This window comes from Panthera onca, chromosome E3, assembly GCF_046562875.1.
Source record: "Panthera onca isolate mPanOnc1 chromosome E3, mPanOnc1 haplotype 2, whole genome shotgun sequence".
NCBI classification, from domain to species: domain Eukaryota; kingdom Metazoa; phylum Chordata; class Mammalia; order Carnivora; family Felidae; genus Panthera; species Panthera onca.
Window position 1 is genome coordinate 38128878 of NC_138354.1, and position 18685 is coordinate 38147562.

Sequence of the window (18685 nt, forward strand, 5' to 3'; positions counted from 1 at the left end):
ACCAGGAGTGTTGAGAGCACAAGGCCAAGACTGGCTGCGAAGGATAATGTTGGCGCCAGGAAAGAGGGAGGCAGCTGTCAGAGTCCACTTTATTGAGTGCTGTAGCATTTACACAGGTCAAAGGAGGGGATGCGCCATGGCTAAACAGACCCCCTCTCGGGTTTCTGCTTGAGCAGGAAGAGGACTGGCTACTCAGGATGGAGCTCCCAGGGCCTCTGAGACAGGATGCAAGCTCCCCCCACTCCAAGGACAGGCCCCCTCCCTCCCACAGAGCTACAGCAACCTGGGCTTGCTGGATGCTCTGTTCCCACTAGGGGAAAAATACCCACCTAAATGCCAGCACAAGGAATGATGAAGGGAAGGAGCCTCAGGATAAGCGGTGTGGGTGCCCTGGGAGCAGAGCTGGTTCCAGAGACTCAGACTGGCCTGCTGAGCTGCACTGGCTGCTCCCGGTACCATGGCCCAACGGCTGCAGGAATGGAGGGCCTGCACCCAGCTCGGCATCTAGCCCACACAGAGGACGCTACAGGCACAGGCTTTAGCGTCTGGCTTTTATTGGTTGCTTGTTTTCTCAAACCCAGCATTTAAAAAAAAAAAAGTCACCTGAGGTGGTAGTTTAGTCACAGGTGGGGATGGGCCAGTGGTCAATAGGGAGGATGGCGCCAAGGCGGTATGATGGGTCCTTCACACGTAGTACCAGGCCAAGAAGCCGGCAACAAGGGCCGCGCCAGCGGCCAGAATGAACTGGAGGCTAGGCTTAGTCAGCACAGCCAGGGCTGTTCGGAAGGGGCAGCTGCTGCCCTCCAGGGCACCTGTGTGGCGGCACCAACAGGGGACAGGGCATCAGTGGAGAATGCTGATCCGCCCACCCTGGAGGAGAGTTTTGGACAGGCAAGACCTACCTCCATCTTGTTTAGCAGCGTAGTAGGGGCATTTACGCACATCTCCTTTCCCATCGTGCATGGGGAGCCCATCCTCCAGGGTCTCCTTGGCCAACAAGAAGCCAGCCTGGTCCAGTTCATCGAAAATCTGCAGGAGCAGGGGATGAACAGCTTTCAGTGGACTCCAAAGTGCAAACCAGTCAAGGAGTAGCCCGAATCTGCAGCGGGGGCAGCCACACGGACCCAACGCTGCTCCCTGGCACAAGCTCAGAGGTGGGGCCACACCTGTGCTGCTGACTGTGGGAGCTCCTCCCTGGGCACTGACCAGACACACAGCCCACAGCTGGAGCTACCAGGGCAGAAACAATCAGGAGAGAACAAAAGTGCTGCCCCAAAATACCACGTTAACATTGGTCCTTCCCCATTCGCAGTTGCTAGGTATTTTCAGCAAGAATGACGGAGAGGAACGTGGGAGAACTGAGGCCCCAGCAGGGCTGACCCATCCTAAGTGGCCCACGGAGGCTCACTGATGTGGGACTGATCTGATGGGCCTGTGTCAGGGCTGGTGCTTCCTTTCCCCGCCTCGGCCACCCTCCTGGTGCCGAGGGCCAACCTGGACTCCAGGACAGAATCCGCCTCCCCAGGCTTAGCCCCATTTAAAAAAAACTTGTCAGCTGAGTTCTCACCCTGCTTGGTTCTCTCCTTGAACTGATCAAGTGGGGCAGCCCTTGCTAAAAAGGAGGAAATCCACTCAAGACCAGAATCCTGTGGTGAGAGGGAGTGACCTCCCTCTACGTGCTAGGGCCTTGCCCTCCTCGGAACAAAAACACAAAAGCTGTCCATCAAAGCGAAGCCATCATGGGCTCATGCCCTCTGTGGCCTATTTGGTCCTACGATTTTCTCCCCGGAAGGCTGCCCTGTATCGGGCCTAAAGCACTGGTGCCTGTTACGGCAGCTCCGTGTCAGCCCCCACAGTCAGAGGCCCCCTTCTGCCTGACCTCAGCAGTACCTGCATGTTGTACTCAAAGGCCTTGTTGGCCTCCTCCACGATCTTCTCTTTGGTCTTTAGGTTCAGGTCCAAGGCATTCATCCTGGCCCGGTAGAACTGCTTGAACTGTTGAGCATTGTCCACGTTCTCAAACTTATAGAACTGGGTCCCTTCTCCCGTGCTGGGGAGTTTCAGGGCCCGCTGGGCCACCTTCTTCAGCACCTGGCCCCCTGAAAGGTCCCCCATGTAGCGGGTGTATGCATGGGCCACCAGCAGCTCCGGCTCATTCTGCCCCACATAGTGGATCCGCTCCACATACTTTTGGGCAGCCTGGGAGCACTGCACCTGCTCCTCCCAGTTCTTGCCAAAGAAATACTCCATGTCCTTGGTCAGTGCCTCCTTCCGGTGCAGCTCCGTGGGGAAGTACAAGGGGGCAAAGGCTGGGTGGTCCTTGTTGCGTTCCATCTCCTCCTCCAGGGCTGAATATGTGAAGTAAAGTGCAGTAGTGGCCAGCTGTTGAGGGTGACAGGGGAGACCACGGGGAGGGCTGCAGTTCTGGCAGCTCTTGACCAGCAAACACCCCTCCTGAGCCCAATGCCCTTGCGTCTGAGCAGCCAGAGAGGAAGGCTCCAGTCGCATGCCCCCTCTAATTCCCGCAGGCCCATTTTGATACAGTGGATTATTTCACACACCCAGGCAACTTTTTATTTTTCTTAAAGGAATGACACGGAACGTGGATACTTCTGCTTCACACCATCACTATGTTATTCTATTTAAGCTACCTGAAAACCACAGTCTGCTGTCAAAAGAATGGAGAGCAGGTGGCAAAAGGCCCAGCTTCCACTGAAGAACTGTTCCAAGGGGATGTTCCTGACACGACCGAGGCCCCCAACCTGACCCTATCCATGACCAAGGGCACAAACCTTAAACAGCTCCTTCCTGATGTTGCCTTTCAAGAAGTCCTTGACAAATTGGGTGTTTTCTGCCCGGTCATGTGCTTCCTTGGTCCCTTCCTTCAGGAGCTCGGAGAGGTCAGCCATCCTGTGGAGATGGAGGGTGTGCACACACGCACGTGTGCATGTGTGAATTAGCCCTTCCTAGTTTCAGGGTGTCCCCTCGCTGAGATGGACGCAGGAGCTTCTGAGAAACTCAACCCCAGCCTGGATACAGGGTCTTGCTAGGGAGCAAGGAACAGGCAGATGTGAGTCGGCCCCCAGGACTTGGATGACATGTGGAGGACTGTGGCCTACTTCCTAACAGTGTCCATGTCTGAACCACCTGAATGAACAATGCTTTGCCTCTGTGGCCACCTAGTGCCTGATAAAAAGCCCACCTCTAATCCCAGCACAGCGTGTGCTGGCTTCTGCAGGAACAGCGAGCCTTTGGGAATGTGTCTCATGGAATCCACACTGCTGTGATGGACTGACTGTGGATGTCCCGGGGCAGCCTTGCTGCCTTCCTCCCACCTGGGACCCACAGCCTCTTCAGGACTGCATGTGGCTTGGCCCAGGGGCAGGAGGAGAAGGAGACAAAGGCTGAGGAAGTTGGAGCCAGTACCTGGGCTTGTACCGCTTAACAAAATTATACAGGATGGAGCTGTGCTGATAGGTGCCACAGACAGCAACCAGCGAGGGAAACAAAGAACCCATGACCCTGAAGACGGGAGGCGCCGCGCAGTAGCCCGTGCGGTCCACATGGTCCATCCACCAAAGAGATAAAAACGCGGCCCCATACGGCCCACCCTCTGCTGGCTTCTTTAGGAGATCGGCTCCTATCACCTACATGCTGAGAATCATTTCTTACTAGCAATTATTTCAAGATATAAAAAAGCACTCTGTCAATGACAGGGCTACGATAAGATAAGAACAATGAAGAACAGGCTCTGGGAATACATGAAGTGTCTCTACCCAGTAAGAAAAACCCCTGGAGTCAGAGCTGCTCCCACATCCTAAGGGGTGGAAAAGACTGGAAAAGGTGCCAGTTTTGCCTGATTACCCTTTTTCACCACAAAAGAAACAAGGATCAGGGAAACCATCAAATTCTATTCCTCAGCACTCCTAGCAGTGCCTGTCCTGCTTCCTCGGGAACAAATGGGGAGAAAGCTGAGTAGCCTAGGGTGCTGTATGCCACTTCTCTCTGCAATCCCAATCAGGGATCCCGAGGGAAACAGCAGCGACACTCCCCACACCCTGGTGCCTCCCACATACAAGGCCCCGGGCACATGACTCAACACAGCCAGCCACCACCACTCACCTGGTGTGGTTTTCTTTTTCTGAGGCCCCAAAGCTCTTTTTCTCCGACTCATCCACCCCCTCTGAGGTCTCCAGTTCCACTGACATGGTTGCCGAGTGAGATTCTTGCTGCTCTCACTCTTCTGGTCCTGTAGAGACACAAGGAGCTGGTGATGTGGCGCCCACAGCATCACTTCCCCCAGACACCTGCTGGTTCTGCTCTCCTCTGAGCCAACATAACGGAGGAGTCACCCACGCGCCTCAGGAGTGTTTTCTTTAAAAATAAAACTCTGCCATTACTGGGACCATTATCTGGATATGGACAAAATTTGAATATGGACAGGAGATGAGGTAATAGCGTCAAATTGATACTGAACTTGCTTTTTTTTTTTTTATAATTGTACTGTGAATATATAAGACAATGTCTTTGTTTTAGGAAATATATCCTGAAGTATTCAAAATTAAAGGCCACACTTCTGCAAGTTAACTGTAAAATGGTTCAGAAAGTGTGCGTGCGTGCACATACCTGTTAGGGAGAGGGAGGGAGGGAATGCTCAAGTCAAAGCAAATGAAACAAAACACTGGCAGTGAATTTGGATAAAAGGTACACAAGAGTTACTTGTATCATTCTTGCAGCTTTTCTGTATGTTTGAAATTAAATCAAAATCAGAAGTTAACCTAAAACACAAAATAACAAGTAACATCATAGATAAAGCTTAAAACCAAAAGCAGTGGTGCAGCGAGCGGAGCGGCTCTGAGTTGGGTGGCAACCCGTCCCAGCTGTCACAGGCAGGGCGGCCTTGTGCACAGAGCTGCGGGGCAGGGCAGTTAACTGGAACAGTGAGCCAGGCCATTTGAAGACGCTAAGAAGAGCAGCTGGAAAGGCACTCGACGAGCTGTATCAGGTATTCAGAGTCACCAAGCAAGTGGACTGTCCCCAGCCTGCTCCAGACTTTGAGGGGCTGAAGGAAGAAAGACAAGCCAGCCGCTCTCCCTTTGCTGCTGAACCTTCCGAACCTTCCTAAACCAGGGAAATACGGTCCCACAAGACAAGCTAACCCTCCACCCCTGGAGGCCTCTGCTCTGGAGCACAAAGGAGCAGCCCATCTGGGAAACTTTCCAGATGAACAGCAGCACAGTTCACCAGTTACTAGTGTAACTCACGAAACCAGAACTACCCAATCAAGCCAAGGAAAGAAGAGGTCTTTATTTTCCTACCTCAACCAGTATCTATTTACTGAGCATTTTCTACATGCTCTACCCAGAAACAGGTGTCAAGGGGGGACAAAAAAAGTGTAAGTAATGGTCCTTTGAAGGTTTAAAGAAGAAAATAAAAATTAAAAAATAAATAAATAAATAAATAAATAAATAAAAATAATAATAAAAATAAAAATCACTCTAACTCACTCCACAGATACACTCACTGTTAACATTAGTACGTATCCTGAGTTTTCTCCAGACATGTAATTACATCTTATCTTTTGGGATATTATAATACATGGTTTGCTCAGCATGCTCTTTCTGAACCTTTATATTTAGCATTTATACAGTGGGATTGACAGGATTAAGTGAGAACAGGGAAGATAAGGCTTTTAGCACAGTGCCTACCACATGGTAAGCACTCACTAAATAGTAGATATGATTGCCTTTGTATTTTGACTGAGGCTTAACTGCTGTGGTCCTAGAATGCTTAGAAAATAAATAGCAGAAAGTGAAATAAGCCAGACAAAGACATGCAGGGTATCATTTGTTTGTGGAATCTAAAAAAAGAGGCTTAAGTCATAAAAACAGAGGGTAGAATGGTAGTTGCCAGGGGATAAGGGTGGGAGCAATAGGGAGATGTTGGTAAAAGGGTACAAATTTTCAGTTGTAAGACGAATAAGACCTGAGGATCTGTGAACAGCATGGTGACTAGAGTTAATAATACTTTACTGCATAACTGAAATTTGCTAAGAAATGTAGCTTTTAAGCGTTGTCACAGAAAAATATTTGAGGTGATAGATGTTCATTCAATTATGAGAATCCATAATTATAAATCACATTGTATACTTTAAATATATTATAATTTAATTTTTTAAATAAAATTTTTCATGTTTATTTAATTTTGAGAGAGAGAAAGAGAGCGTGATCTGGGGAAGGGCAGAGAGAGGGAGACAGAATCTGAAGCAGGCTCCAGGCTCTGAGCTGTCAGCACAGAGCAGGATGCTGGGCTCAAACTCACAAACTGTGAAATTATGACCTGACCAAAGATGGATGTTTAACTGACAGAGCCACCCAGTCACCCTCAACAAAAAAATTTTTTAATGCTTATTTATTTTTGGGAGAGAGAGGAAGAGAGACAGAATGCCAGCAGGGGAGGGGCAGAGAGAGAGGAGGACACAAATCCAAAGCAGGCTCCAGGCTCTGAAGCTGTCAGCACAGAGCCTGACACAGGGCTTGAACCCACAAACCACAAGATCATGACCTGAGCCGAAGTTGGATGCTTAACCAACTGAGCCACCCAGGCACCACGAAATATATTATAATTTTACTTGTCAACTATACCTCAATAAAGCTGGAAAAAGAAAAACAGAATATATAGAAAATGGGACCTTCTCTTGACTCCCAAATCACATATACTTTCATCTCTAATAATGCTGATGAACGCTATGGTTCATTAACGTTAAGTCCAGGATGTGAAAGTAGGTGGTCATCACATGGAGAGAAGGCTATTCAGAAAGGCTTCCTGGAGAAGGGGGGGGGGGGTGCTTACCCAGGTCCCTCAACACCATACAGGATTTAGGGTGGAGGAGAGGAAGGGCCTCTGGATCAAGGAACAATGTAAACAAAGTAAAATGGGACAGACCATAGAGATGGCATAAGGGTGCCCAGCTATGCATCCTGTGTCCTTTTACCAAGGGGCCAAGGCAGACTTTGTCGGCTGCAGAATAAGCCTCACACCAGCTTGTCCATGCTGACCTCCTTTTACAGACTTAAGAAAGAACATCTGGGCTCTATGCCCATGAGGACCCTCAGAGCCAAGATTTATCTCAGGCCAGTCGGCCCTCAGGCTGCTAAGAGAAGGTGCTGGATGGGCCACCCAGTAGAGGGAAGAGGGGAGAGTAAAAGGTCCCAGAGCCTCTAGACAGGTGGCAGGCCCACATGGCCATGCTGAAGGTACCCCAGGTACCTTAGGACTGCACCTCCCATGCTGCCTGCAGGTGAAACTGAAAGTAGGCAAACACAAGAACAAGTGTGCAATCGGGCTGCCCTAGGTTTACCAGAGGCAGTAACTTAGGTAAACTTTCTGCACCTAATTATCATGCTGCACAACAGTCATTATATATGTTATTCAATCTGATCGTTAATTGTTTTGTTTGATAATAACTGCACACTCTGGGAGGGTGTAGTCTTGCTCGACCAACAGGACCTTTTGCTTCTCTTACAAATATGAAAGGGGGAGGGAAAGCAGGCTGCCACAGATGCCTCCTCATCAGCACTTTGTGCCAGTCTTCAGGCACACCTTCCTCTCACCTTCTTCAACCTCAGTCCTGCCCTAGAGCCCCTAATCCCCTCCTCTCAACTCAAGGGAGGTCCAACTCTGGCCCCAGGGGCAGGGCCACAGGTGTCTGTTTCATTGCTGGAGCTCCAGAGCCCGGGAAATAACAAGTTCTCAACAAACACTTGTTAAATTAAAAATCCAAAGGTGGGGGAAGGGGGGGGTGCCTGGCTGGCTCAGGCGGAAGAGTATGCGACTCTTCATCTCGGGATCGTAAGTTCAAGCCCCATGCTGGGTGTACAGATTACTTACATAAATAAAAACTTTAAAAAAATCCGAAGGAAAGAAAGCAGGCAGGCAATGATCTCATGCATCCTGCCAACAACGTGGCACCTGTGGACAACAAAAAGTACTCTGCTGTTGGCTACTTCAATAGTTTTCTAAACTCAAAACATGATTTAACAATTTGGTTTTTGAAGGAAAGATAGGTACTGGCCTACTTCACTCAGAAGGAAGAATACAGATGGGGCGCCTGGGTGGCTCAGTCAGTTAAGCATCCAACTGTGGCTCAGGCCATGATCTCATGGTTTATGAGTTCGAGCCCCGCGTCAGGCTCTGTGACAGCTTGGAGCCTGCTTCGGATTCGGTGTCTCCCTCTCTGCCCCTCCCCTGCTTGTGCTCTCTCAAAAATAAATAAATATATTTTAAAAAAGGAAGAGGGGCGCCTGAGTGGCTCAGTTGGTTAAGCGTCCGACTTCGGCTCAGGTCACGATCTCGCGGTATGTGAGTTCAAGCCCCGCGTGGGGCTCTGTGCTGACTGCTCAAAGCCTGGAGCCTGTTTCAGATTCTGTGTGTCTCCCTCTCTCTCTGACCCTCCCCCATTCATGCTCTGTCTCTCTCTGTCTCAAAAATAAATGTTAAAAAAAAAAATTAAAAAAAAAAAAAAAAAAGGAATACGGAGTCCTTAATGTGGACTCAAAGCACCATCCGCACAGATGGGAAGAATGCTCTGAGAAAGGCTCAATTAGCACATTCAACCCATACGAGCATGTGTCCATCATGTGGCCTGGTCACTGTTCCTCAAGGGGGTGGCTGGGTAGTACAGCATTCAGAAGCCACCTTGCAATGTCAGAAAAAGAATTCACTTCTGAAAAGCTACGTGTCCAAATTTGGTCTGACTGGCCCTCTATGCCTGAATCCTTTTTTCTTTGCAGGATCCCCTGGAATCCCTAGAAAATCAGAGGTCAAATCATAAATGTAGAACCTTTCTAGACTTCAACCTCTCATTATCGAGAAGCTGCCTCACTCCACCAGGAAAAACAACAACAGAAAATATCCCAAAAGATTAACAGTAATCTGTACCAAAATGATAAGTAGCCATAATATGACGTTAGAAAAAAGTCACACAGCCTAATAATACAGGGTTGGACTGCTCAAACAACAGCAAACAATAGAATCCTGGCACAGCTGGGACAAGTTGATAGGCTGCAACCACTATGGAAAAGTCTACATAAACTTGTTTTAAATAAAGGACTCAAAACGCTGACTACAACCATGCACAAAAGTATGTAAGTAAAAAGAGAAAAAGTACTGAAGTACACTGACAGTAACAGGAAAGCTATTTAAGAGTATAAAACACACAATAAATTATATTAAAGAAAAAAGAAAAAAATATAGCTCAACGTACCAGTTCCAATCAAGCTATCAATCAATCAATAAAAACAAAAGAGTATAAAACTTGTTATTTGACTTTTTGGCAAACTGGCTACTTCTTTTATATAAAGTGGCCAAGGGGCGCCTGGGTGGCGCAGTCAGTTAAGTGTACGACTTCAGCCAGGTCACGATCTCGCGGTCCGTGAGTTCGAGCCCCGCGTCGGGCTCTGGGCTGATGGCTCGGAGCCTGGAGCCTGTTTCCGATTCTGTGTCTCCCTCTCTCTCTGCCCCTCCCCCGTTCATGCTCTGTCTCTCTCTGTCCCAAAAATAAATAAAAAACATTGGGAAAAAAAATTTAAAAAAAAATAAAAATAAAAAAAAATAAAGTGGCCAAATTCTCTTGAAAAGGGGGAAGAAAGGCAGGGGAGAGAGGAAGAGGGGAAGGGAGAGGGAAGGAGAGAGAGACAGAGACAGACAGAGAGAGAGAAAGAGAGAGGAAATGGACCAAGCAAACCAGATAAGGTAAGATCCTGCACTACACGAGTCCACAGGAAGTCACCTGGGCCATTACTTTGCTCTTACAAATTTCAGAAAGGTCCACCTGCCCTCTGTGTTTTAATTCCAGAAAACTGTGACCCTCTGTTTATAAAATCTACCTCCATACCTCCGTAACTCCTGTACTACCTATTCACCTGACTGATAAAGGTTTTCACTCCCATATCAGGTCTGATAGAAGCAGCAACAATGTTCCTATCACCAATGTTCTTTCCAGCAAAGATCGTTCCTGTGGACCTGCCCAGGAGTTCCAGAACACTCAGTTCAAAGGCTTTGCTCCTGGTAATTTGCAGGCTCAAGGCACCAGGGCTTTTGAAAGAACTCATGTGTTCAAAGATGTTAAATCCTCCTCCATGGACACACATCCTGCAAACCTCAGGAAGTCAGTAAGTTCAGTGCAATGATACCAGACAGACTACATTATCACTCATTCCCCATTTGGTGATTCAAAAAGGCACAAAAAAGACCTAACCTATAACAATTCTTTTTCATTTTGATTCTTCTTTGCCATGGAAAGCCAAGGAAGAAGGGAGCAGACTGCTGAGCTCAGCCAGCACTAAAGAGCAAGGTGGGGGAAGGGGTAAGAAAACGCACTGCAACCAGCTCCCTGGAATTAGAACAATTCTCCCACCTGACTCTGGAATTGACAGTGACCAGCTACCAGCTACAGATGCCCACAACATGAGCTAGTGTTGTTATTCCCATGCACAGAGAAGGAAACAGCCACAGGGAAAAGGAAAGCGGCTGCTCAGACACCTGTATGGCTCTGCCACAGTTCCCACCCCTCCCCACTAAACAGCTGTGGTTGGGCACCAGGAGTCCCTGCCTGCTTACCAGAAGGCTGTTCCCAGCTCAGTTTACTCCTGTATAGAACTAGCATCACATTAATAAGAGATTATTCTTTGGCTTTCACAAGTGCTGTCATCTTGTTTCCCCAGGTAAACCAGAAGCTTCCTACAAGACAGATCATCAAGACTCCCGTAGGCTCAGTTTCTCAGAGTCCAATGCCACGTTCCAAATCACTTAGAACCCATTCTGGGGAGTCTCCAACCTGAACTACAACTGTTATAGATGCAGAAACAGAATGCCTACTGAGAAAGCTAACTTAAATGGGTGTGGGACAAGAAAATATTGGTTAAATTCTAAAATACCAGGGGCATGGAGTGCCTGGGTGGCTCAGTCAGTTGGGCGTCCGACTTCGGCTCAAGTCATGATCTCACAGCTCGTGAGTTCCAGCCTCGCGTCAGGCTCTGTGCTGATAGCTCAGAGCCTGGAGCCTGCTTCAGATTCTGTGCCTCCCTCTCTCTCTGCCCCAACCCACTCTCATTCTGTCTCTCTCTCTCAAAAATAAAAATAAACATTAAAAAAACTTTTTTTAAATACCAGGGGCACCTGGCTGGCTCAGTTGGAAGAGGATGCAACTCCTGACTTTAGGGCTCTGAGTTTCAGCTCCATGTTGGGTTTAGAGATTACTTTAAAAAACTAAATAGATAAAATACCAAATACAATAAAAATTTTAATTAGGAAAAAAATTTTTAATTGGGTATTATGCCTCTAACTGGTATGAAATTTAGTTTTATCTTTCTTCAGATTGCCCTCCTTCTTTCCCTTCCTCTCTCTCTTAGGGTCTGGATTTTCTAACTAAGGATTTGTTTGTATTTCCCATGCCTCAGGCTGGCCAAGACCATTCTCACCCCTTAGGGCCCAGTGAGATTAGCTTCTGCGTTTATCTGGCTGTGTTATGTTTTCTCTGCTGCTCCCCTCCCTACAGGTCTCCCCTGTAGTCCCTGCCCTCAGCTGCTGTCTCCACATCAGAACTGGGCACTGGCTCCCTGCCCCACTCCAACCCCTCCAAACAGGCCCATTTCCACATCCATCCTCCCCTTGCCCAGGGAGGCTGCTCCTCACCCATGTGCCTCTAAGGGCAGGCACTACATTGGACTCTGGTTACTTTTCTTAGCCAGCATTGGAAGAGGACTCTAGTTTCTTTTGTCCAAAGGTCTATCTCTGGTCATTGGTGCAGCTTCTTTTCTGCAGCCCATGGTTTTCTGTGTGTGTGTGTGTGTGTGTGTGTGTGTGTGTGTGTGTGTCTTCCACTCTTTGGTTTCAATAAATACCTTTCAATTATATACATCTTCGTCTATGATCCCACCTCACCCACTTACATGTTTTGACATTTAGGAGGGTCACAGTTCAAAAATAATGTATTACCTCTTACAGAAACCATGTACATTGTGTGCCCCATAAATGATTCTAGATAAACACAGAATACAAGAATCCCAGACTCTCTTTCCTGGATTAGAAGATCTGTTCCTTCTTTATATGCTCTAAAGGCTTTTCACCTTTGAGAGAATACCTGTTTTTTTTTAATTTTTCTTTTTAATGTTTATTTATTTTTGAAGGAGGGAGGGAGAGGGGGAGGGAGAGAGAGGGAGAGAGAGAGAGAGAGAGAGAGAGAATAAGTGGGGGAGGGGCAGAGAGAGAGAGAGGGAGACATAGAATCTGAAGCAGGCTCCAGGCTCTGAGCTGTTGGCACAGAGCCCAATGCGGGGCTCGAACCCATGAGCTAGGAGATCATGATCTGAGCCGAAGTCAGACACTTAACCAAACGAGCCACCCAGGCACCCTAGTCACCCAGGCACCTGGAGAATACCTGTTTCCATTTAACAATACCATAATCAGGGGCGCCTGGGTGGCTCAGTCAGTTAAGCCTCGGACTTCAATTGAGGCTATGATCTCATGGTTCGTGAGTTTGAGCCCCATGCTGGGCTCTGTGCTAACAGCTCAGAACCTGGAGCCTGCTTCGGATTCTGTGTTTCCCTCTCTCTGCCTGCCCCTGCCATTCCTGCACACCACCCCCCCGCCCCGCCCATCCTGCTCACGCTCTGTCTCTCTCAAAAGTAAATAAACATTTAAAAATTTTGAAAAACAACACCACAATCAGGCCAAGTTAATTCTTTTTTTTCTTTTTCTTTTTTTTTTTTTTTTTTTTTGAGAGAGGGAGAGGGGGAGGGGCAAAGAGCGAGGGAGAGAGAATCCCAAGCAGGCTCCGTGTTGTCAGTGTGGAGCCCTATGAGAGGCTCAATCCTACAAACTGTAAGATCAATGACCAGAGCCGAAATCAAGAGTGGGACGCTTAACCGACTGAGCCACCCAGGCTCCCCAGGCCAAGTCAATTCTTAATGGCTCCACATAGTCCCATCAGGCTTCAGGAGACATACATCAACTGGTTGTTTACCCAAAAGTTCTTTTCGGGGGGGAAAAAATTCTTTTCTGGATACGTGCTACGTAAATAGAGTAAATTCTAACATCCTACTTACAAACCCTATATGTGATCTGGGAACAAAGAACCGCAGAGCTACTATGCAGGGCAGAAACCGGGCGCAGGAAGGCATAAATCTCTTCAGAGCCTCCAAATCTAGCTCTACATTTTTCACCTGCAGGAATGAATACCTGCCCAGTGTCCCATACCACAAGACTATTTGGAGGATCAAGTAAGATAATGACCATGAAACCACTTCCTAACAAGTGTTACAAAAGGAACTGAGAAGGGACTCAGAACTGTTTACCAGCTGGTCTGCGTGGAGACACTCCCAGTGAGCTTTTCAAACCTCATCAGGACACCAGGAAACTCTCAACAGGGGGAAGAAGCCCTGTTCCTGGATGTGGTGTGGAGAATTTGTTTTCCTTAATACTGTTTGAAATCAAGCCCCTCACCAAGCACCAGTTTTGCAGGCCACTCAGGAAATGGACAGGCAGAGAAGTGCCATCTGCCTCAGGTCAACAGCCACTTAACTGGCTCTGCTTTGCTCCCAGACCTCAGGGAGGCTAGAATGCAAGTGGGGCCTCCCCAAAACTCTGAGGAAACCAGGTTGTCTAGGTCAACAGCTTCTGAGTTTATACAATACATGGCCTGAGGTCTCCTCTGAACCCTGGCGCTGCCACTGCTCAGGAAATCTTACACACAACCTTCATCCTTTTCACTTTAATCACTGGGTGAATTCAATCCCACAGTTCACTGACTGGATGACTATTAACCTCTTGATAAAGAGCAGTTTCAGACAAAGAATCCTGGAAAAGTAGAGACTCTAGGGACACAAAATTCTTGCATCAGATTTATTAAACACCCATTTTTTGCACATCTGGACAATAAGCAACCAGAATGCAATACAACTACTAATTAGTCCAAGAGTACCGGCCTCTTAGTAACCCCAACAACTGACATCGCTCAGAAGTCCAAGACTGCTCTGGCAGGCTTTCTTTTTACCGAGGACAGGGGTGTGCTCATCTGTAGCATGTCCAAATACAAGAGAGCAAGCATTCAAAGCAGACACCAGGAAGGACACCTGAAGCACTGAAAAGAGCTCAGAGTACGGGCCAGGAGTCTACTGTTGATGCTGCCAAAGTCCTGGTAAAGAGACTCCCTACTACAAATGAAACAAATTAAGACTTGCCCTGTTCTGAGTGTCTCCTCACCTCATATGAGACACCAGATCTCAGGGATGAGAGGAAGAAGACCCTTTCCCATGAGAGGCATCTGGGGTGGGATCAGAAGCCCTGACTGAATTCTGAAATGGGTAGGACCACATTTTGTAAGAATAAAGCCCAGGCATCAGACATCCCACAAGGGCTGGTGTTAACAGAGGAAATGTTGACATGACCATGGGTCACCCCTAGGTACTATCAAGTGAAAATGATTCTAACTTTGGAACAATCTTGAAAGCATGTGTCCTGTGACTTAAGTAGAGTCATCATATTCCCTTTCACTCAGGTGCAACAGTTGTCACATGTGGCTTCAGCTTCTCTCGTGGATGAGGACTGTGAACAGCATTTGGGGGTGGAGGCAGAGAGTGGCTCAACAGGGTGCATTCTGCTGGATCCCCCTTTTGGAGAACCTAGAAGTGCTACTAGCTTCCAGATGTGTCCCTCTCTACAAACAGACTCAACAGAACCTCAAAAGCACCCCTTGAGTGCTTCAAAACCTCAAAAAGCACAGAAGGTCCTTGAGTTCACCCTGGGAGGGTGATACAGACAAAGCACCAGACTGAAGTCTAACACACCTGGGCACACCAGGCTAAGTCACTTCCAAGCAGGGTCCAATTGACCATGAAGGAATGAAGAGTGAGAGATTTAAGTGATATGTCCAACGTCATTTAGAAAGTTAATAGTGGAGTTGGGACCAAGCCGGAGTCCTTCTGAATGCAAGGTCATTCGTCCTATGTCCCAGCTAACATGCATGTGAAATCAGTATGATGTCACCACAGACTACTAACAAATGGAAAATGAGGCTGTACTATACTGCATTTATGTGTGCAGTGGAGGGGTTTTCTAAACCACTGATTGTCATTTGGGTTTTTGTTTTTTGTTTTTGTTTTTGTTTTTAGTATGAAACATTAGCTCAATCCTATGATTTCTGAGAAGTAAATGCCCAGGCTCCCACTGGAAGCTTCAGAAGCTGCTGCTGCCCATCCTACAACACTTACCTTGGCTCACTCAGATTACAGGCAACCCGAGAAGATTGTTCCCTGGCGAGCCCTGCTTTTAATGGACCAGCAGGGCAGGCCAAGACTGGAGACAGCTGGTCCCAGAGGGGAAGACGGCACCTCCACCTCTCAGGGCATGGAGGGAACCAGCCAGACTTGCCAGGCCCAGCTGGACAATGAAGCCAGGCATCCCTGCACCAAGAAGAGGTCACAGTAAGGTCTGCACATCTCTATAGCACCCATCGCCATGGTAACTACAAAAAAACAGGAGATCTGGTTTCAAGAATCTATAAGTGTGTCCTCCATGTGTTGTGTTTAAAATCTATTCAGTCCCATCTTTGTCTACTGAAAATATATGTCTACTTGGAAAAAGTAGTGCAATGGATAGAACTGTGTCAACATAAACTTCATATAAGATTAGCAGCTCCATAGGCCAAGGTATTGGTCAATCTAACAAGGTGGCTCCTATAATCTCACTTTGGACCTATAAGGGATAGGTCCAGAGGCAAGTATTATTCCCAGGCTTTTTCACAATGACTGTCTAGATTCTGACAGCAGGGGAAGAGGTGGGTGGGTGGAGTGGCGGGCAAGGAAGCAAGCCCAGACTCAGAATTGCTAACTCCAAGAGGCTGGTTCCATCCTACAAAGGCTTGGTCTATGGCAGCAGGGAACCAGCAACAGTGGCTACTAGGACTTTCTCAGAGTAAGGAGTTCAGCTTTCCCAGCAGGCCCTACCTCCACTGGTAGAAGGGTAAGGGGTACAGACCAGTCAGCCTGCTGCTGCCTACTCTGGCTCCCTGTATTAGTGAACAAGGTGACAAGAGCTCCTTGGAATGGAGGCTCTAGTTATTTTCCTCTCTCAGTATATCTAGCCTCATTTGTACACGAATGACAAAGTCCCAAAAGAGTAGCCAGGGGCCAGAGTACGGAGAAAACATGTTGTAAGTAATGTGAAATTACCACAGTTAGTTTTAACAGTGGCCCTCTCGTCTATTCTAAAAAATCTCTCAGAATAAGAGCCAATTTACAGGGATAATCCTTAAAAGGCAAGACAGTCATAAACTTTACTGTAACCTCAAAACCATGCTCTTTTATTTTTCTTTAGTTTTTAAAATGTTTATTATTCATCTTTGAGAGATAAAGCACAGGCAAGGGAGGGACAGAGAGAGAGGTAGACAGAATCCGAAGCAGACTCCAGGCTCTAAGCCGTCACCACAGAACTGAACACGGGGCTCAAACCCATGAACCTTGAGATCACAACCTGAGCCGAAGTCGGACGCTTACCCGACTGAACCACCCAGGCACCCCAAAACCATGCTTTTTTAAAAGGCAGAAAAATCAAAGTGATACAGGGTGTTACTTAGCAAAATGCCCTTAAACTCTAGATATTCCAGCTGTTCAACGAAGCCTTTTAGCATAGAGGGGAAAAAGTAACAGATCATCATGCATTAATTACTCTGCCTGATCTGTGAAATTTCTACAACCATGAGGTTTCTTTTCCTCATTAGTATGAAGTTCCCAGGACACGATCTCCCCATGCAACAGTTGTGGCAATAACTCAATGTCTGCATAAATGCCATATGTGCCTGTTAATTCTTTTCTTTTTATTCAAGTATAGTTGACATACAATATTGTGTTAGTTTCAGGTACAACACAGGGATTCAACATTTATTTACATTACAAAATGATCACCTTGTTAAGTGTAGTTACCATCTGTCACCATACAAAGTTATTACAATGTTACTGACTATAATTCATAAACTATACTGTACATTCCTATGACTTACTTATTTTATAACTGGAAATTGGTACTGCTTAATCCCCTTCACCTATTTCACCCATCCCGTCTCCCCCTTCCCTCTTACAATCATTAGTTTGTTCTCTGTATTTACAAGCCTGTTTCTGTTTTATTAGTTTTGTTTTTCAGATTCTACATATAAGTGAAATCATACGTTATTTGTCTTTCTCTGCCTTATTTATTTCACTTAGTATAATACCCTCTGGGCCCATCCATGTTGATACTATTAATTTAGACACAAATGTAAGTATCTGTATCTCAGTATACATCCTATGACATGGAGACTGAATGCCTCCACCTGAAAGTTTCTATAAGATGGGTTCAACACATCTAATAGCAGACATATCCATACAAGTCCTTTCTACACAGCACAATGCTAGTATGCTGACATGACATAGAAGGAGGTGAGGCAATGGCTGAATTGCATGATCTGCAGAGTTGACCTGTAGCAGGCACCTAACAAATGTTAACCTGAACTGAGCTCAGCCAAGAAAGAATACACTGGCACACAAGCCAAAAGGTAGAGTAGGGATATGGTTAAGGCACAGGCTCAGGGAGCCTGGGTGGCTCAATCGGTTAAAGCATCAGACTTCAGCTTACGGCATGATCTCATGGTTCACGGGTTCGAGCCCCGCATCAGGCTCTATAATGACAGCTCAGAGCCTGGAGCTTGCTTCACATTCTGTGTCTCCCTCTCTCTCTGCCCCTCCCCACATGCACTCTGTCTCTCAAAAATAAATAAACATTTAAAAAATATTAAAAAAAAATAGGGGCGCCTGGGTGGCTCACTCAGTTAAGCGTCCGATTTTGGCTCAGGTCATGATCTCATGGTCCGTGAGTTCAAGCCCCGCGTCAGGCTCTGTGCTGCCAGCTTGGGGCCTGGAGCCTGCTTCGGATTCTGTGTCTCCCTCTCTCTGACTCTACCCCATTCATTCTCTCTCTCTGTCTCAAAAATAAATAAGCGTTAAAAATAATAAATAAATAAATAAATAAATAAATAAATAAATAAATGGCACAGGTTCTAGTCAGGCACAACCGAGAGCAAACCCTGGTTCTGCCACATACCAGCTGGGTGGCCTTGGACCAGGTACTTAACTTCTCGGAGGGTCAGTTTCTTTATCTGATAGTAATAACAACTATGCAAGGTATGTAATGAGAATTAAATAAGTTACTTATAGAACTGCGACATATCGTATAGCATTGATTAACAAACTGAAGAAAGGGCCACTTAAAGTTAACACATGTTCCCATATACTTTTACACAAGAAATGGAAATACCCCTGTCTGTGAAAACCCTTACAGGCAACGTCAAATCTGTACTGGGGTCACAGACTTTGAGTTGAAGGCTCACTGTGAAGAACCTCTGTTTTCATTCTGACAACACTAGATACCAAGAAAGGAACAGAAAAATCTTGGAATTTCTAGCAAAATAAACTTTGCAAAGGCTCTAAAAGAAGATGATCACCTAAGTTCAAACTCTTTCAGGGACACTCTGAACATGAGTTAGATAAAGGCCCCTTCATGCTGTGGAGGGTCAGGATGGAGGCCAAGGGCATGTTATTGTTTTATTTCTTTAGAGTAGCTCATCACTATAAATAAAGGTTTAGATAATTGAAAA

General features: G+C 46.7%; 1 protein-coding gene across 2 annotated transcripts in view; it reads right to left on the minus strand.

Annotated features, from left to right (window-relative positions):
• Nucleotides 1-77: 77 nt before the first annotated feature.
• HMOX2 (heme oxygenase 2) overlaps nucleotides 78-18685 on the minus strand; it is a 30311-nt gene continuing 11703 nt past the window's right edge. Inside the window, exons 1-6 of one of the 2 annotated variants that reach the window (XM_060648334.3) lie at nucleotides 15270-15429; nucleotides 4123-4249; nucleotides 2793-2910; nucleotides 1891-2382; nucleotides 903-1029; nucleotides 78-812 (exon numbers count right to left, since the gene is read on the minus strand). In XM_060648334.3, coding sequence (XP_060504317.1) covers nucleotides 685-812; nucleotides 903-1029; nucleotides 1891-2382; nucleotides 2793-2910; nucleotides 4123-4208 — 951 coding nt within the window. In that variant the 5' untranslated portion in view covers nucleotides 4209-4249; nucleotides 15270-15429 and the 3' untranslated portion in view covers nucleotides 78-684. Of the gene's footprint in view, nucleotides 813-902; nucleotides 1030-1890; nucleotides 2383-2792; nucleotides 2911-4122; nucleotides 4250-15269; nucleotides 15430-18685 lie in introns of those variants that run through there. The other variant, XM_060648333.3, reaches the window with a different exon arrangement.